Source organism: Stegostoma tigrinum, chromosome 31 (assembly GCF_030684315.1).
Source record: "Stegostoma tigrinum isolate sSteTig4 chromosome 31, sSteTig4.hap1, whole genome shotgun sequence".
In the NCBI taxonomy this organism is placed as follows: domain Eukaryota; kingdom Metazoa; phylum Chordata; class Chondrichthyes; order Orectolobiformes; family Stegostomatidae; genus Stegostoma; species Stegostoma tigrinum.
This window is the reverse complement of record NC_081384.1, coordinates 33,212,835-33,235,027: the sequence shown is the minus strand read 5'-3', so window position 1 is coordinate 33,235,027 and position 22,193 is coordinate 33,212,835. Positions and strand designations below refer to the sequence as shown.

Here is a 22,193-nt window from a genome sequence, read left to right as displayed (position 1 = left end):
AGATACAGGCAGGTAGATGGTTTACTGCTAGCAATGGTAGACAAGATAGGCAGGTATTGCAGGAGTCTCCTGTGTCTATTCCCATCTCAAACAGGAATGCCATTTTGGATACAGTAGGGGGTGGGAATGCCCTCTAAGGGGAGCACAGCAATGGCCAAGCGCTTTCTGGTACCATGACTGACTTTGCTATAAAGTGGGGTATGTCAGGCTCTAAACGATTGATTGTGATAGGGGATTCTCTGGTCTGGAGCACAGACAGACATTTCTGCAGTTGTCAGTGAGGCATCAGGATGGTGTGTTGCCTCCCTAGTGCCAGGGTCATGGATGAGGCAGAGCAGATACAGAATATTCTGAAAATGAAGAGTGACCAGGAGGAAGTTGTTGTCCACGTTGGTATTAACGACATAGGTGGGGAAAAACAGTGAGGTCCTGTATAGGAAATATAGGAAATTAGGCACGAGGTTTCAAAGCAGGTCCTTATGAGTAATAATATCTGAATTACAATTAGATCCACAGCAGGAATAAGAGAATAGAGCGCATAAATGTGTGGCTGAGGAGCTGGTGCAATTGCCAAAGAGTAGAAATGATCTATTTAAGAGGGACGGGTTCCACCTGAACTGGAGGGGATCAATATCCTGGCGGAGAAATTTGTTAGTGCTACGCAGGAGACTTTAAACTATTAAAAGGGCTGGGTGAAACCAAAGCAAACGAGAGAAAAGAGAAAAGGCTGAAGTTGGTGAGTAGATAAGGGAAACAGGCCTAAAAGTCAAGGCAGACAACTTGTTCTCTGTCAAACTTTTAAGACTGATGAATTAACTTGCAGTTACTTTAATGCAAGAGGCCTGACAGGTAAGGCAGAAGAACCTAGGGCAGGGTTAGGAACATAGGACTGGGAAATCACAGCTATTACAGAAACATGGCTCAGGAACGGACAGGACTGGCAGCTTAATGTTCCAGGGTATAGATGCTTTTGGAAACACAGAAAGGGACGTAACGGAGGAGGAAGAGTAGTAATGTTTTTGGTTAAGGAGAATATTCCTGGGAGACAGTCTATTGAAGTTATATGGGTAGAACTTGAAAATAAGAAAGAGATGATCACCTTGCTGGGATTGTTGTATAGGTCCCCCCCTCCAACAGTGATGGGGAAATTGAAAACCAAACATGCAAAGAGATCTTAGATCTGTTTTTAATGTAAGGTTGTAACGGTAGGGTATTTTAACATTTTAAACACAAGACTGGGACTGTGATAGTGTTAAATGCTTGGAAGGGGAGGAATTTGTTAAGTATGTACAAGAAAACTTTCCTATTCAATACGTACACGGCCTGATGGAAAAAGGAGCAATGCTTGACTCTCTGTTGGGAAATAGGGTAGGGCAAGTGAACTGAATTTGCTTTATTATCGTATGTACTCACATGAGTACAGTGAAAAGTTTACAAGTTGCCATTTAGGATGTCATCTTAGGTACCAAAATCCTTAGGTATAGATTCTTAAGTACACAGTTGAAAGTTGGGCTTAGTCTCACTAGCTTTTATCAGCTGACAGACACAATGGGCCGAACTGCATCATTGTGCACCACAGAGACTTCTGGTTTACAACTGAAGAATTAATCTAAAATTATTAACTTCACATAACTTCATATATGGCAATGAAGTTGTTAGATTTGTATAACTAAATTACTTTGTTAAGGTAATGAAAAATAGAATAATTATAAAGTTGGTCACGGTCACTAGATTTTTGCAGCATTTTTAAGATTGATTCCTGCAATCCTACTATGTTCAGCAAATTTTACTAAGTTATTGGTTTTTGTAACTTACCCTTATAAGATTTTCCCTGAATGTGCAGTGGTTCAAGAAGGCAGCTCACTACTACCTTGGGCAATTAAGGATGGGCAGTAAGTGTTGGCCAACCAACCAGGCCTAAAATGCCATGAATGAATGAATGCATGAAAAAAAAATAGGATAATTTTCTGAAAAGAACAAATCTTCAGGGTTACAGAGGGAGAGTGGCACGAGCTGAGATGAGAGTAGGAACAGACATGACAGACAAAAAGGTCTCCTTCTGTAACCACTGTATGATTCTATAGTATACATTAAGCAGCTATCATCAGGAAGGAAAATGAAACTATTTCCGCCCATAATCTCAACATAACAAAGGCCTTGATTTGTTGCAAAAAGATATTGAAATCTTTTGATAAAAACTCTCCAATTCCACAGTTTTCAGATTTCTTTCTCATTGATTAATTTGGCAATAGGTTAGAATAACTTAATCACAGCTGTTTTGGTGTAGGCCCCAATAACTAGGGAACCTTTGGAGCTCATTTCAGCAAACAGCTTCTGTTCAGAGGCAGTCCAGCTTCCTTCAACCCTTTCACTACTCCAGGGCCTGGAATAACATGAGCATTCACAAAGTCAGACCACGAAACAATTCTGAATACCCCACCTGCATACTGGTGTCTAGCAGAGTTCCCAATACCTGCAAACTTTCCATCTTTGAATATTAAAAATTCATGTTTGTCAACCATTGCTCTAAGCTCTTTGAACACATCTAGGTTAAAATCATTCAAGATGTCAACATGTGTTTTCAATCCCCAAATCTCATAAACCAGCGGACCAGCCAACTGCTGCAACCCTTTTCAGTTTGTGACGTCAGCAGCTAGATACAAGTTAGTTTGCTTCTATTCCATTTTCTTAAAAAGCTTTGCCGTGATTGGGTGGACACCAGGAAGCTGAGCGCAAGCACAATAACTAAATGTGTGTTATAGGTATTTTTTGCAAGTGTTCCAGCAGACTGGGCATTAAGCTGTTTTGTTGAGTTCTTCAACCTTTTACTCACTGCTGTCAACGTGTTTTTTTTACGACTGTCATGACACTTTCTACTATTTCACTTTCAGTTTTTCCTTGGCTGTGTAAAATTTCTAATGATTTGGTTGGAGAACTGAGTGTAAACATACCTCTTCCTCTTCTAATATGGGTCTTCCTCCCTGCTCCTGTTCCAATATCACTGCATCAGTGACCTTTAGTCCTTCCTCACGAAGAACGTCTGCAGTCTCCAAGACACTGGAAACACTTGCACAAGATCCTTGATGATAAGACAGATTTCTCCCTCATTGATTGTGCTTTCCACCAAACGATTTTCATAGAATAGAATCCCTACGGCATGGATACAGGCCCTTCGGCTCAACAAGTCTACACTGACCCTCAGAGCTTGACACCCAGATCCATCCCCCTATAACTCATCTAATCTACATATCCCTGAACACTATGGACAATTTAACATGGTCAGTCACCTAGCCTGCACATCTTTGGAGTGTGGGAGGAAACTGGAGCACCCGGAAGAAATCCACACAGACACGGGGAGAATGCGCAAACTCCACACAGATAGTTGCCTGAGGGTGGAATCAAATCCAAGTCCCTGGCGCTGTGAGGCAACAATGCTAACCACTGAGCCACCATGCCACCCAATTTGTGCCAATGTTCTTTGCCTCTTTTTAATGAATAGGCATGGGGATTTTACTGATTAAACAGATAATAATTGCAAGTAGTCAGGCAGTGTATGAAACTCCATAAATAGGATTGCATTTGATTCCAGCATTCTCTGCAGATTTCCATAGGAGATCAGAAACCTGCTTCAGCAGAGACAGATGGAACAGAATGACTCTCGTAACAAAGTAAACAGGCAATTAATGATATGCCACTTTTTAAGCATGAGGCTACCAAACTTCACTGCCTGAACTCCAAACAGCTACGACACTATGACTCGATGCTCTCTGACCCCAGACCGGCCAGTGTGCCGGTACAACTAAATAACTGAGGTGCCAGTGAGGGAGAACTTTGGGGCAAGTGATCACAATTCTACTAGTTTCTGCATAATTAAGGAAAAGGATAGAACTGATCAAAAAGTTAAAATTCTAAATTGGAGTAAGGCCATTTTTGATGGTACTGGACAGGAACTTCCAAACATTGCTTGGTAAAGCCTATTCACAGGTAAAGAGGCGGTTGAGAAGTGAGAGGCCTTTGAGAATTCAGAGACAGTATGTTCCTGTTAGTATGAGGTGCTCGGCTGGTAGGTGTCAGGAATGCTGGATGACTAGAGGAATTGAGGCTTTGATCAAGAAACAAAGGGGAATATATCAGGTACAGACAGCTGGTATCGAGTGAATCCTAGCAGGGTAAAATAGCAGGAGTATACTTAAGAGGGCAAAAAGGGATATGAGATTGCTTTGGCACATAGAGTTAAGGAGAATCGAAAGAGATTCTACAAATACATTAAGGGATAAAGGGTAACTAGGGAGAGAATACAGTCCCTTATATACTCAACAAGGCCATTTAAATGTGGAAACGCAGGAGACGGGTGAGATACTAAATGAATATTTTGTGCTGGTATTTACTCTGGAGAAGGACTTGGAAGCCAGGGAATTTGAAGGAATAAATATTGATGTCTTAAAAAGAATTCAGATTACAGAACAGGTGGTGCTGGATGTCTCAAAAGACAAAGATGGATAAATTCCTGGGACCTGATCAAGTGTTTCCCAGATCTTTGTGGGAAACTAGGGAAGAGACTGTTGGGCCCCCTTGCTGAGGTCTTCGTATCAATTACCATGGGGGAGGTGCCAGAAGACTGGAGGTTGGCTCATGTGTTGCCATTATTTATGAACGATGGTAAGGAAAAGCAAGGAAACAAGAGACTGGTGAACCTTGCGTCAGTGGTGGGTAATTTGTTGGAGGGGATTCTGAGGGACAGAATTTACTTGAAGTTGGAAACGCAAGGACTGATTAGGAATAGTCAACACGGCTTTGTGCGTGGGAAATGGTGTCTCACTAACTTGAGTGAGGTTTTTGAAGAGGTGACAAAGAAAACGGGTGACAGAGCCAGAGACATTGTCTGTACGTACTTCAGCAAGGTCTCTGTCATGGTTTCTCACGGTCGACTAGTTAGTAAGGAACACGTCAGATCCAGGGGAGCTAGCCAATTGAATACTAAATTGTGAGGGGTAGGTCATGCCTTACAAACCTTATCGAGTTTTTTGAGGATGTGACTAGTAAGGTTGATGAGGGTCAAGCTGTGGATGTGGTGTATATGGACTTCAGTAAGGCATTTGATAAGGTTCCCCATGGAAGGCTCATTCAGAAGGTCAGGAGGAATGGGATACAGGGGAACTTAGCTGCTTGGATACAGAATTGGCTGGCCAACAGAAGACAGCGAGTGGTAGTAGAAGGAAAATATTCTGCCTGGAAGTCAGTGGTGAGTGGGGTTCCACAGGGCTCTGTCCTTGGGCCTCTACTGTTTGTAATTTTTATTAATGACTTGGACGAGGGAATTGAAGGATGGGTCAGCAAGTTTGCAGACGACACAAAGGTCGGAGGTGTCGTTGACAGTGTAGAGGGCTGTTGTAGGCTGCAGCGGGACATTGAAAGGATGCAGAGATGGGCTGAGAGGTGGCAGATGGAGTTCAACCTGGATAAATGCGAGGTGATGCATTTTGGAAGGTCGAATTTGAAAGCTGAGTACAGGATTAAGGATAGGATTCTTGGCAGCGTGGAGGAACAGAGGGATCTTGGTGTGCAGATACATAGATCCCTTAAAATGGCCACCCAAGTGGACAGGGTTGTTAAGAAAGCATATGGTGTTTTGGCTTTCATTAACAGGGGGATTGAGTTTAAGAGTCGTGAGATCTTGTTGCAGCTCTATAAAACTTTGGTTAGACCGCACTTGGAATACTGCGTCCAGTTCTGGGCGCCCTATTATAGGAAAGATGTGGATGCTTTGGAGAGGGTTCAGAGGAGGTTTACCAGGATGCTGCCTGGACTGGAGGGCTTATCTTATGAAGAGAGGTTGACTGAGCTCGGTCTCTTTTCATTGGAGAAAAGGAGGAGGAGAGGGGACCTAATTGAGGTATACAAGATAATGAGAGGCATAGATAGAGTCGATAGCCAGAGACTATTTCCCAGGGCAGAAATGGCTAGCACGAGGGGTCATAGTTTTAAGCTGGTTGGTGGAAAGTATAGAGGGGATGTCAGAGGCAGGTTCTTTACGCAGAGAGTTGTGAGAGCATGGAATGCGTTGCCAGCAGCAGTTGTGGAAGCAAGGTCATTGGGGTCATTTAAGAGACTGCTGGACATGCATATGGTCACAGAAATTTGAGGGTGCATCCATGAGGATCAATGGTCGGCACAACATTGTGGGCTGAAGGGCCTGTTCTGTGCTGTACTGTTCTATGTTCTATGTTCTATGTTCTAAATTGATTTGAAGGTAGGAAACACAGGCTGGTAGTGGATGGTTATTTTTTGGAACAAGACCTGAGACCAGTGGGGTGCCACAAGGATTGATGCTGGGTCTAACTAACTGCTTTTTGTCATTTATAGGAATGATTTGTTTGTGAATATGGGAGGAATGGTTGGTAAGTGTGCAGCTGATACCAAAATGGTTAACAGGGTAGTGGACAGTGAAGAAGAAGATCATCTGAGTACAATGGGGCCTAGAACAGATGGGCCAATGGGCTGAGGGGTGGCAGATGAAGTTTCATTTAGATAAATTTAAGGAGTTGCTTTTTGGAAAGGCAGATCAGGGCAGGACTTATACACTTCATGGTAAGATCCTGGGGAGAGTTGCTGAACAAAAGGACCTTACAGTGCAGGTTCAGTGTTCCTTGAAAGTGGAGTTGCAGGCAGATAGGGTGGTGAAGGCGGTCTTTGACACACATGCCTTTATTGATCAGAGAACTGAGTATGGAAGTTGGGGTGTCCTGTTGCAGCTGTATAAGACACTGGTGAGGCCACTTTTGGAAAACTGCATTCAATCTGCTCTTCCTGAGAACGGAAGGTTCACTGGACCCAGAACATTAACGTTGATTTTTTTCTTCAGATTCTGCCAGGCCTGCTAAGCTTTTCCAACAAACTCTTTTGTTTACAGCATCCACAGTTCTTTCAGTTTGAATAGGAATTAACACTGAAAACTTATCTCCCCAATTAATTAATAGTCCACAGTCAATAATCATTACAGGAGGCAATACCAGTAATGACATTATCAAAATATCAAAAATAAAAGATTTCTAACAGTTGACTGGAAGCATCAGGAATTTGAAATAACATGTCAATCAGCATCAGAGAGAGAAGGAATTTGGAGTCATCCCAAAGGGACACTCGTCTCAATAATATCGGTCAAACTGGATGTCCATTTTAAAGCATAGAAGATGAACTGGATGAGTATGTCTTACTCGCCAAACTTTACTGCTTTTGTCTTCTGGGATGTTACAAATTCTCCAATATAAAATCTCGGTTACTCACAGTTGCCAGGTAATTGCCCTCCCAGCTTCTCTGAAGGCCCAGGTCACCCCGCTGACCCTTCAGGTTCTCCACAGCCGCAACCTTTGCTCTGACCTGCAGCAAGTCAGCAGGTGGGATACTCTTAATCAGTTGATATGCTCTCCACCTATTAACAGATTTGGAATGAAATCATTTTAGTTTGAATGTGAAGAAAGGCATTCATTTGTAAAGCACTCTTCAGGGCCTCACTACCTGAGGGCCTATAAAACAATAAGTGTAATAACATTAGGAAGCATGATAATCAACTTTCGCACGTTTCCCCCAAATAGGAATGGAATAAATAATCAAACAAATGTTTTAAAAGAGCTATCGTTTAGAGGATAAATACTGCCTGGAATACCAGAGTAAACTCCCCTGTTCTTGACAATGTCGTTACGGTCTTTTCCGAGCACCCCAGAAGGCAGATAGTGCTTGGGCTGAATATCATGAGGGCAGTGCGTCCTGAGCTGAGATTTTTGTCCAAGACTCCAGATTGAGATTTACACCCACCACCTTCAGACACTGAGCTGAGAGTTTGAGTGTTCAGGCTAAGTTGATAGCAGTTCTCATGATGTCATACTGTGATGTACATTGACGGGCCTATATTGTAGAGGTCACAGTGAACTCTTAGTTCACAGTTACAGGCTCTACCAAAATGAATTTTGAATGAAACATTGTTTTTGAACAGGCTAACTGAAATTATCAGCAGTATAAACTGGAGAACAGAATAAAGCCCATTATTTTCCCCACATTACTTCTTACATGCTGTCATTCCTATTTATACTTTCATCAGCTGCAAATAGCAAATGAAAACTCAAGTTGCAATCCATGACCCATTTTGAACTGGGAAACAGATGCCAAACCTACTACTTTCAATGGTTTTTCCTCGAAGAAAGATAAATTATAAGATTGCAAATTTGCTGAATGACAAAATAAGTAGTTGAGCTATGTACCTCCTTGTTTGCTAAATTAACTGTGGTAAATCAAGGTGGCAGTAAGTTAATACTCCCAGCATGCCCAAAAGGGGAGGGTGTAAACTTGTTAGAATTGCTTTACCCAGGCAGTTTCTATAGGTTTATGCTTCAATATGTCCGTATATTAGAGTAGGAATCAAGACAGGGTCAGCTTCCTCTGTACTGCTTCAAATGCTGAAAATCTTTCAAAACATAATCCAATACAGCAAGTGGATACCAAACAATGTCCACTGTGTTTCCATTTCTGTGCCTTGTGAGGAAGAGTAATTAAAGTTACTGCACCCAGGGAGAAAGAAAACAAATAAAATTAGTGAATGCAATGAGTAAACACAAAGCATCAATTTCATCAGGAAAAAAATCTGATAATCAGTAAAATGCAACACAACCATCTTGGTAGTCTAAATTCTGGATACTAGGTTCAACGTCTCATTGCAGTTGTATTGGTAAAATTTTCTAGAGCTCGTGGCTCATCCTGACTTGCACAAGCTTTTCCCAGCGTGGGTTTGTGAAGGATATACCATGCATGGCAAATCTAATTATTTTTTGTGAAGAGGTGATTGAAGTGATGGCTAGGCAAATATCTGTGGATGGCGTTTTTTTTTTGAATAAAGGGAATCAGAGCAAGGATAATAGGTAACTACACTAATCAGTAACTACTCTAATTGATAGTATATGGGTATTCTTATCTCCGAAGAATCTGTATTTGTGCCTCAACTATTCACAACATTTGTTTATGGCTTAGATAATGGAATAGAATGCCACATATCCAAAATTGCAGATGACAAAAATACTTGGTTCCGAAGCCAGATGGAGCCCATACTTAATACAGAAAAGTAGTAGTTGTGGCTGCTGGAGGTCAGTCATCTCAGTTTCAGGATATCACTGCAGGAATTCCTCAGTGTAATACTCTACCATGGCTCATCTTCAGCTGCTTCATCAGTGAACTTCCTTCCATCAAGCGCACTCGTTCTGCACAGTTCATGACTATTCAGATAGGAAGTGTTCAGTATATATGCAGTAAAATCAGTGCCAATTATATATAAGTAACATCTGTGCCATGTAAGTGATGAGCAATGACAACATCTAACAAGAGAGAATCTAATAATTTCCCCTTACCACGTCTAAATCCTCCACTATCATCTTCGGCTTTACCAACGAACAGAAACTACCTGCACCTGTCACACAAATACTTTGGCTACAAGAGCAGATCAGAGGCTGCAAATAACTCATCTCGTGACTCTCCAAATCCTGATCACTATCTGCAAGACAGAAATCAAGATTATGATGGCACAGTCTCCACTTACCAGGGTAAATACAGCTCCAACAACACTAGAAACTCAACACTATCTGGGGCATGGCAGTCCACTTCATTAACATCCCTTTCACCATTCACTTGCTCACCATAATGCAAAGGGGGAGCACTGCACACTATTTATAAGAACCACCAAACTCCCTTAACCAGTACCTTCCAAACCTGTGATTGCCATTACATAAAAGGTCAAAGACAGAACAGCACGGTGCAAAATCAAAGGCAAGTTTCCCTTCAAGCCACACAGCATTCTGACTAAGAAATGCGTCACAGTCCTTCACTGCTGATGTGTCAAAACTTTCTTTCTAACAGCAATATGGGTGTGCTAACACCCTGTAACATGGACTGCAGCAGTTCAAGAAGGCAGCTCACCAGAACCTTCTCAGGATCAACTAGAAATGGGCTCAAATGCTGGTCATGATTTCCATATCCCCTAAGTGAATATTAAAAAAAATCTATTAGTAATCGATATTATTTGCTGAGCTGAATGGGCAAAACTGTGGCAAATGTACTTGAATGTAGGCAAGTTTGAGATCATCTACTTTGAATATAAAAATAACTGAACAGGATACTTCCTAAATGGTTAAAAAAAAAGCTTGAAAATTTGGAAGTCTAAAACAATTTATAGGTCCAGGTATACTAATCATGAAAATGGCAACACAGGTGTCATACTGCCTAGTTTTGGAAATACATCGGAATATCATAAATTTGCTCATATTACTAGTAGTATTCACTATTGGGTACCCAAATGTAAATTTCTCATTGTTGATAATTATCCAACTTCCTCATCACAAAGGCTTATCCAACAGCGAAGTATATGTAATTGCATAAAGAGCATGGCTGAGGTAGCATGTCTATCACTTTCTGAATCCGTTATTGTTTATTGTTCAGAATCTTATGCTCAGGATTGTACACTGGTATTTGGAAATCTATTGCGTGTTTATTCCAATTAGAAATACACATGTTGAAATGAATCAGGTTTTCATGGTGTCAGTAAAGAGTGAGCAATTTGAATTAATCATCAGTGAAGCTGATGAGTCTGACATCTAAATAGAATAATCTGAGCTTTCGGAAGAACCAAAGCTACCCATTTTGTTGCATAAAAATCTGGAGTCAAAATAGGCAAGTCTGACACACAATTCACCAAAGCTAAGGCAGCAGTTTAAAAGAATAATTATAACAAAAATTTTGAGTGGTCAGAAGCATAGAAAAAAATCAAAAAATTGTTTTATTTCAACAAATCAAATCTGAGTCAACTGTAACTACTCAATACGGCACCCTGTTGTATTTAGGCGCTGCTTTTAATGGAAGCCACAAGTGATGAACATATGGTTTTTGACATTGAGAAACGTCATACAACTAAGAACAAACAGAGCTTGAGGACATAATTGCGATGCTTAGCAGAAACAATGCTCTTGTTGCAGTAGGTTACCAATCTAAAACGGTTCTCAGACTTAACACTCATTAAAAAGACTTTGGTGTTGACAACTTAAGCTTGAGAGAACAAACCTCTACTGCAGCACAGGTTATTGTTTTCTATCATTTCAAGTTTAGAATTATGTTTTTCTTAAACCAATTTCCAGAAGGTACTGCAATTTACAGCATCTTCCTTGAGCCTCTTCATGAAAGCAGGATATAGTCATATATTAGGAAACAAGTTGTTGAAAGTCATTGAATTTCAGTAATAGATATCTGGGAGTATGATTTTCTTATAATTTTGCTCTTTGACACATTCAGAATTTAGTAATATACTGTACTTGGCATGTAACTGTGTTTGAAAGAAGTTTGATGAAATAGACATGCCTGCAAGCACTGAACTGGTAAATATGACATGGAACCTGCTTGGCATTCCAAATATTCTGTCCACAAACAATCGATTCAAGCATCACTTGTTCAACCAGAGCACACAACATGCACACAGTGAAAATGAAAGGAAGTTACAGTTCATGTGTGTTTGAGCTCTTCTATAAAAAGTAGACTTACGTAGGAACATGAGGAAACATGCTGAGGAAACTCCACAACTGTAACATAAGCATAAAATATACTGCCCTGAAGCTCGCAGTCTGGGTTGGAATCCTTACCTCTGACCCAGATCAGATAAAACGTCAATCTCAAGAAAGTAGGCAATCACCACAAAAGCAGTCCTGCAAACCATACTGGCAGTATGAGTGGGTTATCACAGATTAAATATCCACTTTCTGACAGCAAGAATTGTTGTATTCCACTGAGTAAAAACAAACTAAACATTCCAAAGCCTTCCTGGCAACTGAGAACATGTAAGCATGGAAAGGTAAGTGGGAGAGGGAAATGGTGCCAGGTGGTGTGTGTAGGGTGCTAAGTGATGAGGGGGTAGGTTGCATGGAGGTGGAGGGTGTTGGGTGACAGGTGGCTGATAGAGTACTAGTGGCATGAGTGTGCGGGACAGGGTGGCAGCTAGCTAATGGAGTAGGGCATCAAGTATGTGTAAAAGTACCGATGGCAGATATGTGGGTGCCAGGTCAGTGATAGGAACAGCAGTGAAAATCAGGTGTTTGCAGGAGGAATGGGTGGGTAGAGTCAATGGGCTGTCTTGTGGGATTGGGGGTCACATTATGGGGTGGTAGTTTGTTCGCGTCATTTTCATGAGGAGGAGGCTGGTTTAGTGGGGGCGAGTGGGACTCTGGTGTCTGTGGTGAATCATTGGGTCAGGTGTTGGGGGTCATCTATTAATTGCCAGTTAGACTTAGAGTTAGCCAAGAGCTAGAGCAGGTCTGAACTGTGCAAACATTTCCTGGCTGAGCATTAAAATGAGAACCTGACTCTAACTCAAAGTTGGCATATTTTTGAAGATTTCCAGATGCCACTTAATTGTCTGTTGAAAGATAAAGTTACCCAATTACCACAAAGTCAAAGTCAATGTGTCTGGAGTTCTGAGAGCCCTACAACTTTCAGAGCATGTTCGATCTCTGACTGTCCAGAACCTGGAAGATCTGGGCCAATATAAAAATTATGTTACAAATTTTAAATTACAGTACACAGTTACAACATTTTGCTGATGATATTAAGTCAGTTACCTTTGATAAACAGATTGCAAAGTGTCCTCAAATTTACGCAGGACCTTGGGTGGAGTCGGCCATTTCACGTGTTTCCCATAATCCTTCATGCTTCCAACATTCTGGAAACGTCTGCCCACCTCCCAGATATAGGACTTCACTTTGTACTTTCTGTAGTGTTTTATAATAATGTAAGCAGCTCTTGTGCGTTTGTAATGAATTCGAGCTATGGTACCCCTCCAGACCTATAAAAGAAACCAGTAGTTTAATTACAGGGAAGAGACCTGAAATACAGTACAGAAAAATACCCAAATAAAAGTTAAAACCATGCAAGTAATCATAATCCTGAAGTAGTTTAAGCCACATACCTACAAAACTATTTCATTTTGAATTTGATAGAAGTGTATTGTTAACTGCTGCTTAATAGTGGATTTTTGATTATCTATAACGCGTGCATTATCTGCGATCCTTACTTGGGCTCTCCAGCACACACAGATTATACTCGTCAAAGTCAAAAACTGCTCGATTCAGGTAGGTTCAAGTTTCTCTACATAACTCACTCCATTAGGTTCTATTGCATCATTTCATCACTTACAATACTAAAGTAGCCAGATTTCATAGAATCCCTACAGTGTGGATGCAAACAATTCAGCTCAAGTCCACAACAACCCTCCAAAGAGCATCCCACCCAGAGGCATCCCCTCACCTGTTCCAGTAACTCTATCTCCCACAGCTAACCTACCCAGCCTGCACACCCCTGAACACTATGGGCAATTTAGCATGGCCAATCCACTTAGACTTTGGTCAGTGGGAGGAAGCCAGAGACCCCAGAGGAAACTCAGATAGGCACGGGGAGAATGTCTGTGTGCAGTTTGCACAGTTGCGCAAGGCTAGAATCAAACCTGGGTCCCTAGTGCTGAGATGCAGTAGAAATAACCTCTAGTCCAATGCAATTCTTCAAGATCATCTAGAAGAGACTCTGTTTTAACAAACCTGAGGTTTATTTAAAGCCCTGGACTGTTAACATCAAAAACAGAAAGTCCACTTTATTTCCATGGTTAAGATTAGTATCTCAGATTAAAAGGAATTAATGGCTTGATGCCACATCCTAAAAATGCCCAGATTTCCCCTTTTGCTGATATACCCAGTCAAAGTGTAAACAAATCAAATTCTATCAAATCCTACTCGCAATTTCCATTTGCACTCTGGCAAACAGACAATTCCCAACCCTTGTCCTTCTGCATTCCCTTCCAATATATCCATTCACTCGCAGACAAATTCTTGTGACTCATGACCTTGTAATGGATGTATGGTCTGATAAGAGAACTCAGGTCAAATCTTAAATGACAGATTATGAGATCATGGCCCTTACTGGAATTTCATAGCCTTTTTAAATTCTTCTTTTTTCCTTTCAGGGCTGTGAGCATTGTTGGCAAAGTCAACATATGCTGCTCAGCCCTAATCCCTCAAAAGTGTTGAAAAGCTAAAAGGCAGGACGAGCATAGTTGTAATCTCAGGATTATTACAAAATCCATGGGCTAGTGAGGCTTGGAAGAGTGAACTAATGCAGCTGAACATGTGGCTACAGAGCTGGTGTAGGAGGGAGGGCTTCAGATAGTTGAATCATTGGGATATCTTCTGGGGAAGGTGGGACCTGTACAAGGAGGATGGGTTGCACCTGAACTGGAGGGGCACCAGTATTCTGGGCAGGAGGTTTGCTAGAGCTCTTCAGGAGGGATTAAACTAGTTTGGGCAGGGGGATGGGAACCGGAGTTACGAATCAGAGGATGGGGTACACCAGCTCGGGGAGCTGGTGTACGGGCAGATACAACATGCAGAGAGTCTGTGAGGAAGTATAGACAGTTGGTAAGGCAAAGTTGCAGTCAATGCAACGGGTTGAAGTTTGTCTGTTTTAATGCAAGAAGTGTCAGGACTAAGGGTGATGAATTAAGAGCATGGATCAGTGCTTGGAGTTACGATGTTGCAGCCATAATGGAGACTTGGATAACACAGGGACAGGAATGGTTGTTGGGTGTTTCAAAAGAAATAGGGAGGGAGGTAAAAGTGGGGGGGGGGGGCAGTGGCATTATTAATCAGGGATGGTAACACAGCTGCAGAAAGGGAGAGGAGAGTTTGATTACTGAGTCAGTATGGGTGGAAGTCAGAAACAGGAAAGGAGCAGTCACTTTATTGGAAGTTTTCTACAGGCCCCCCAATAGCAACAGAGACACTGAGCAACAGGCTGGGAAGATGCCGAAGTAATAGGATTGTTGTCATGAGTGACTTCATATTGACTGGAAGCTCCTAAATGCAAATGGTTTGGATGCAACAGATTTTGTCAAGTGTGTTCAGGAAGGATTTCAGACTCAATATGCAGACAGGCTGACTAGAGGAAAGGCCATATTTGATTTGGTGCTTGGCACGAACCAGGCCAGGTGTCAGACCTCTCGGTGGGAGAGCATTTCGGTGATAGTGATCACAACTCCGTGGCCTTTACTACAGCCATGGAGAGGGACAGGAGCAGACAGTATGGGAAAGTATTAGGGGAGGGGGAAATTACAATGCTATTAGGCAGGAAATGTGGAGCATAAATTGGGAGCAGATGTTCTCAGGAAAATGCATGACCGAAATGTGGAGGCTGTTTGGGGAGCACTGAGGCAAGGAAGGGATGGTAAGGTGAAGGTACCATGGATGTCAAGACATGTGGAACATCTAGTCACGAGGAAGAAGGAAGCTTACTTAAGGTTGAGGAAGCAAGGATTGGACTGGACTCTAGAGGGTTAAAAGGTAGCCAGGAAGGAACTGAAGAATGGACTAAGGAGAGCTAGAAGGGGCCATGAAAAAGCCTTGGCAGGTAGCATTAAGGAAAACCCCGAGGCATTCTATACTTACGTGAGGAACACGAGGATGGCCAGATTGACAGTAGGGCCAATCAGGGATAGTGGAGGGAACTTGTACCTGGAGTCTGAGGAGATTGGGGGAAGCGGGGGGGGGGGGGGGGGGGGGTCCTTAATGAACACTTTGCTTCAGTATTCACCAGTGAGAGGGATCTTTTAGTTTGTGAGGACAGGGTGAAATAGGCTGATATGCTTGAACAGGTTGATGTTAGGAAAGATGATGTGCTAGAAATTTTGAAAAAACGTGAGGATGGATAAGTATCCTGGGCCAGACGGGATATACCCAAGGTTTCTATTGGGAGCGACAGAATAGATTGCTGCACCTTTGACACTGACTTTGCATCTTCAATGTCCATGGAATAGTACCAGATGATTGGACAGTGGCAAATGTTATTCCCTTGTTCGAGAAAGGGGAATAGGGAAAATCCTGAGAATGAAAGAACAGTCTTACTTCTGTTGTGGGCAAATTATTGGAGAGGATTCTGAGATATGGTATTTATGGTTATTTGGAAAAGCACAGTTTGATTAGAAATACTCAGCATTTCTATGAGGGGAGCAGGTCATGCCTCAAGCCTTAGTGAATTCTTTGAGAATGCAACAAAGCATATTGATGAAGGTTGAGCAGTGGATGTTGTGCTTATGGGTTTTAGCAAGGCATTTGATAAGGTTCTCCATGGTAGGCTCATTCACAAAGTGAGACGGCATGGGATTCAGGGAAATTTGGCTGTCCAATAGAAGACAGAAGGCAGTACTAGATGGAAAGTATTCGGCCTGGAGCATCGTGGCCAGTGGTGTCCTGCAGGGACCAGTTTTGGTCTTTGTGATCTTTATAAATGACTAGGATGAGTAAGTAGAAGGGTGGGCTCATAAGTTTGCCAATGGCACGAAGGTTGGAGGAGTTTTGGATAGTGTGGAGACCATTTGTAGGTTGCAACGGACATTGGCAGGATGCAGAGCTGGGCAAAGAAGTGGTAGATGGAATTCAACCTGGAAAAGTAAGAAGTGATTCATTCTGCAAGGTTGAATTTGAACACAGAATACAGGGTTAACGGCAGGGTTCTTGGCAGTGTGGAGGGACAGAAGCATCCACCCCATGAAAACAGCTGGTGATTTTTGTTTCCACAAAAATTGCAACATACTGCATTTGCCATTTACCATCTTTTCCTTGTCCAGCAAACCTGGAGACATACGTTACTCCAATTTTCCTTCCTTCTCATTCATGACACGTCTTCCTATCCCCTTGCACCTATTCACCCCAAATCAAAACTGCCCTCCTGCAAGTCACACCGACTCTTCAGGTACTGCCAGCCTCCCTTTATAGCCTCGCATTATAAAATCTCTCTCTAAAAATCCACCTTGAATCTCTGTGTCTTTCCAAGCTACTTATCTATCTCCAAACTCCCTTTCTTCCCCAACATTGTTAAAATCAGGTTCCAATCGTTTGCCCATGTTTTGCAAAATATTGTATAAACCCTCCAACTCAGGCTTCCCAGCTTCTCAGACTTCCATCCCTGCCAAAATAGCCTTAACTGAAGTTGCAGAGCCTGAATGTGATTCATTACCACCATAGAACATAGAACAATACAGCGTAGAACAGTCCCTTCGGCCCTTGATGTTGCACCATCATCATCATCATAGCTTTTTTTTCTATCGTTTAGCATCTTCAGCAATGGCTTCAATTAGTTATTTCCATAGTTTTCCCCATCTTAAACCATGGCACCCTCTTCTTCATTCATGCTGTGTCTCCTCAGAGAAAATTATATCATTCATGGGCATGGGATTAGCTTCTAAATAACAGTAGTTTGAACCAATGCTACTCTATTTCTTGACTTCCTCATTACTGAAGTGATCAGATTGCTTTGTTTGTGTCAGCTCTTGGTTATGATTTCTACAAGCTGAACATGCAGACTGAAGTTATCATCTTCAAACCCGACCTTAGATCTTTACCCTATTATTTTTGTGATAAGTGTATTGAATCTAGCTTCAATTTTAATGTCTTTCAAAACTTGGCATGTATATACAGGATGCAAGGACTTCATTTAATGCTACAAACAAGAGGTTTATAAGATTGCAGAGTTTCCGAAATTTGCTTTTAATCCAGGGTAAAATGAAAGTGAGCATGTGGCCCAATTTGATGTCTACATACTAGGTGATGTAGCTGTTAAAAATTAAACAGACACCTGAGTTGCTTCACTAGAAGGAAGATGCAAGGTGTTTATAATTGGAGACAACAGCAGCAGCATCTGTAGTTAGTGGTGAGACTGGCTCCAAAGATGGAGTTTAGAAGGTTGGATTGTAAATTTTTTTTACTTGTAATCATCTGGTTACATCCGAGAGAAGATAGATATGGAGTCTACTGGATACAAGGTGTAAGAAGATCATGTTGCCTTGAAGTTGGGCTTTGAGAGGGCCAAAGTCCTTCAGGGACTTGTAAAGGGTCAGCACACAAGCTTTCATTAAATATCATTAAAACACTCTGATAGGGCAGCTTGCTCAGATCCAGAAGAAAGACAGCTAGAGGCCAAAGTCTCTATGGTTCCTCATACAGGAGTGCAGGTTGGAACTCAATCGCAATGAAAAGCCTAAATTTGCCTGGGTTTGAAATAAAGCTGGAAATTCTGCTTAATTTACATGAAAGAGCGCATCCCAAATTAAAAACTCTCACCATGAAAGATGGTTCCAAGGTTAACATTTTACCACAATGGGAAACAAGTGGAAATAAACCACAGGTAACCAAGAATTACTTTTACCACTTTTGACTAGGCCTGGAAAATTTAAATGATTAGTTAAGGAACAGCGTAAATTATACTTGTTGAGTGAGTACTGTGATTGTGCAGAAGTTAAGAGAGATTGAGTGCATGTGGGGGTTGCATGTGCGTGCATGTACACACGTGTGGGGCAGGATGGGAGGGAGGGTGAGGGGACAGAATTCAGTTCAGGAACCTAGAGTTGAATCCATAGAATCATCACAGAAGACATATAGAATCCCTGCATTGTGGCAGCAGGCCATTCAGCCTTTCGAGTCCACACTGACCCTCAAAAGAGCATTCTACCCACTCCCACACCCTGCCCTATCCCCGTGTCCCTGCATTTCCCATGGCGAATCCCACCGAACCTGTACGTTCTTGGTCACTATGGGCAATTTAGCACGGCCAATCCACCTAACTTGCACGCCTTTAGACTGTGGGAGGAAACCACAGCATCCAGAGGAAATCCATGCAGACATGGGGAAAATGTGCAAACTCCACACAGATAGTCACCTGAGATGGAAATGAATCCAGGTCCCTGGTGCTGAGAGGCTGAAAGATTAATCACTGAGCCAAGTTGCCCACCGCAACTTTAGTGTGATTTTAGCCTGGCTATCACATCCATTCAGCAATCAACTTTAAATTCAATTTTCTTTTCTTTTAAAGAGTTATGAGTTTCTACGTGAATTGTAATCGTAATTTCTATAGATCAAGACAGGCTTGTCTTTTATTTAGCATGACAGTTTAGATTATATATGTATGTGTTGTCTCAAAACTGGAAAATCTAGGGGTGAACTGGGGAGAAAATACAAAACTACGGTGATTGAACATAGTGAAGTACTTAGTTTTAGCAGAAAATGCATATAGAGTACAGCACAACCTTACAAAATGAACCTGGAATTGCCTTGAAATAACATTGGATCTAAAGTAAAAAATTAACCATTCCTCCAGCTAATGGAACTTGTTACAAATGCAAAAAAAGTTTTGATTTTCTGTCAGGTTTAACAGCAAGAAGTTTTCACATTGGAAATCGGCAGGCATTTATTTACAAGAACTACAAACATTGTTCAGCAGGAAATTAGTTGAGATAAAGATGCTTCAAATCTACATCTGAACTGATTGATTTAACTTCAGGCGCTTAAATCCTGATAGCAACTATCTAACTTTCCATTATTATACCACAGAATCAGTCTCACAGCATTTTACATTTGCTCAGGGTGCGTTTTTTAGTGACCTTGAGAATTAGCTTTTGCATCTGTACTGGAGCCAAGGATAATGTACAAATAACACCAAATCCTTGCTATCTTAAACAATTTTACAGCAGAAGAAACAGCCAAGTGTCTATCATGCCTATGTCAGATCTCTGAAAAATCTCTTTAATTAGGTCTACTCTCAGTTTTTGCCCATAAGCCTTCTATTCTTTTCATTTTCAAATGTACAGGAAGCTGCAGAGCCAAAGAATACAAATTTAAAGTGTTGTGCAAAAGAACTGCAGGCAACATGAGGAAAGGTTTCTCATAACATGGAACTGATGAGCCCCTAAAAGAGGAAAGGAATGCAGGGGTACGGAGAGCACGCCAAGCGGGGCAGGCTAATTTATTTTTGAATGCAGTCAGGCCAAATGTCTTCCTCCTGTGTTAGAATGCCATTGTAAAATGATTGTAAGTGTAAATCCAATTCTCTTTTGAAAGTTACAATTGAATGTTCTTCCACAAATTTTCCAGGCAATACATAACAAAAGGAAACAATATATGGTGAAAGATTCAGGCAGTTTTCTGAAAAAAAAAGATATTTCCACTTGTGGACCAAAACCAGTGACTCGTTAAAATAATTGATTCAGAAAAGAAAGTCATAAGTATGCTGTTGTTAAGTTCAAACAGTAGGTGATCATGTATCAAGTGCTTTGCTGGTAGGATATTGTTTGCTTTCTGCGATAACAGGTAATGTCATGGGCATGTCTCATAGACTTGGCACTCAAATTAAGAAACTCAAATCAAACTTAGGTTTGCACTAACCCAAAGATAGTGAAAATATATAAATTTCGATGCATAAAAACGGATCTCCGATCTCATATATTTTAAACCGAAGGCTCTTTAATAACCAGTTCAGAATGTGACTCGATAGGAAATTAGGAGAGAGCCACCATAAAAATGAAGCAAAAACCAAAAGAACTGCAGATGCTGTAAATCAGGAACAAAAACAAAGTTGCTGGAAAAGCTCAGCAGGTCTGGCAGCATCTGTGGAGGAGAAAACAGAGTTAATGTTTTGGGTCCTCATTCTGAGGAAGGGTCACCGGACTCGAAACGTTAATTCTGCTTTCTCCTCCACAGATGCTGCCAGACCTGCTGAGCTTTTCCAGCAACTTTGTTGTTGATAAAAATGAAGCAACAGCCTAAATCATGGAGTCTCTCCCAACCACATCCAGAGAATGTATGCTTTGTAATAGTTTTATACTTGACAACTCCTGCAAATGGAAGCAGGCTCAAAATAAAGTAAAACAAAATGATCTCATCTTCTTTAACTTGTGCTCTAGTAGTTTCAGGAAGGGAACTTGTAATGGAAAAATATTTTTAGGAACACAATAACATTTGGCTTTTACAGACTTCTTGAAGACTAGACAGGACAATCTTTTAATGGTGCTGTCCTGCATTGAGTGTACAGATTAAAATTAATTCTTTAAGCTGACCTGCTGTGAGCAAGCTGCTTGCAAATTACTTTTCCAAAACAAGCAGATGCTGCCTTCTGCAATGAAGCCATGAATGGATGGCTTGGGGTGCTTGACAGAGGTATCAGAGTTCCCTCGTCGGTTACTTAAGTAAGGTTTCATTTGGACTGCAATCAAGTGAGTTATTATTAGCCCACATACGTCAATTATGAAGTTATATGGTCCTCCAGACTAAAAGCCCACATATTTTAAATGTATCGTAAAATGGTTAATTGAAACTTGATACACAGTTAAAAATGTATACTGATTAATCCGCACAGCTAAGTTTTAACTGTTATAAAACAGTCTGTATACAAAGTGTTTTATGACACTAAGTCATTAACAAAATAAATAAAATAATAGCTTTGCTTTGTATCAATAATGTTTCAGTTGTGAAGGATTACTGAAGGCTCAAATAGGTTAACATCTAGTTGTCAGTCCAAATGTATCCAATTCCCTACACACAAAATATGTTCAGCTCCTCTGCCAACTCTACTTGCTGACTACATATATCAAGAATGTCTCTTATATGGGTGAATGAATTTAATGCACTTTAAAAGCTTAGTCTAATGTCTTGTGTGTTTGGATTTTATAAAATTGTCATTGGATGACAAGTCATCCTATTCCAGGCAGGGTTTTAGACCACAGATTTCATCATGAAGGCAGACTGCTTCGTTCACATGCATCAGCAACTCTCAGAAAAAGCAGGACCATAAAGCAGCAATTGTGGTGGGGCGAGATGAATCAACACTCAAAACACAATTCAACCACATAAAAATAAGGCAAATTTTAAACAGAAAATATTCTTAGTTTTGGATTTTTTTTTGTTAGATCAACACACACGTAAATGCCTGTTTTTAGTTTGTGATGAAATCCATTTCTAACATTCTGTGAGAATGCAACAATTAACGTACAGTCACTGAAATGCTTCTTCCACTTGACTGCTTCAAAATGTTAGTGGCATTTAGTTTTACCCAGCAACAGGGCTTAGTGCAAGGTTTGAACAGGTCATTCATGATAGTTCAGGAGTGAGGATGTGAGAAGAAGAAAGATGTAGACTGTGTTAGCAGTGTTGCAGTTAGTTGTGCCACGAGCAAGGCAGTTGAACTGCACTGATGCTGTTGACAGAGAAAGTAGGAGGCAGGACTGGTTTGGTGAAGCAAGCTATTAGGGAAAAGATGGAGTTGTGCTAGTGAATGGACAGTGAGTGCAGACTGCAGTCCAGGGA

General features: G+C 41.2%; 1 protein-coding gene and 1 pseudogene across 1 annotated transcript in view; both read right to left on the bottom strand.

Moving 5' to 3' along the window:
• Positions 1-22,193, bottom strand: part of myo1d (myosin 1D) — a 486,267-nt gene that overhangs the window by 185,888 nt on the left and 278,186 nt on the right. Inside the window, exons 17-18 of the mRNA XM_048560821.2 lie at positions 12,639-12,862; positions 7,285-7,429 (exon numbers count right to left, since the gene is read on the bottom strand). Of these exons, the coding sequence (XP_048416778.1) occupies positions 7,285-7,429; positions 12,639-12,862 (369 nt within the window). The remainder of the gene's footprint in view (positions 1-7,284; positions 7,430-12,638; positions 12,863-22,193) is intronic.
• Positions 2,254-4,912, bottom strand: LOC125466136 (uridine 5'-monophosphate synthase-like; annotated as a pseudogene).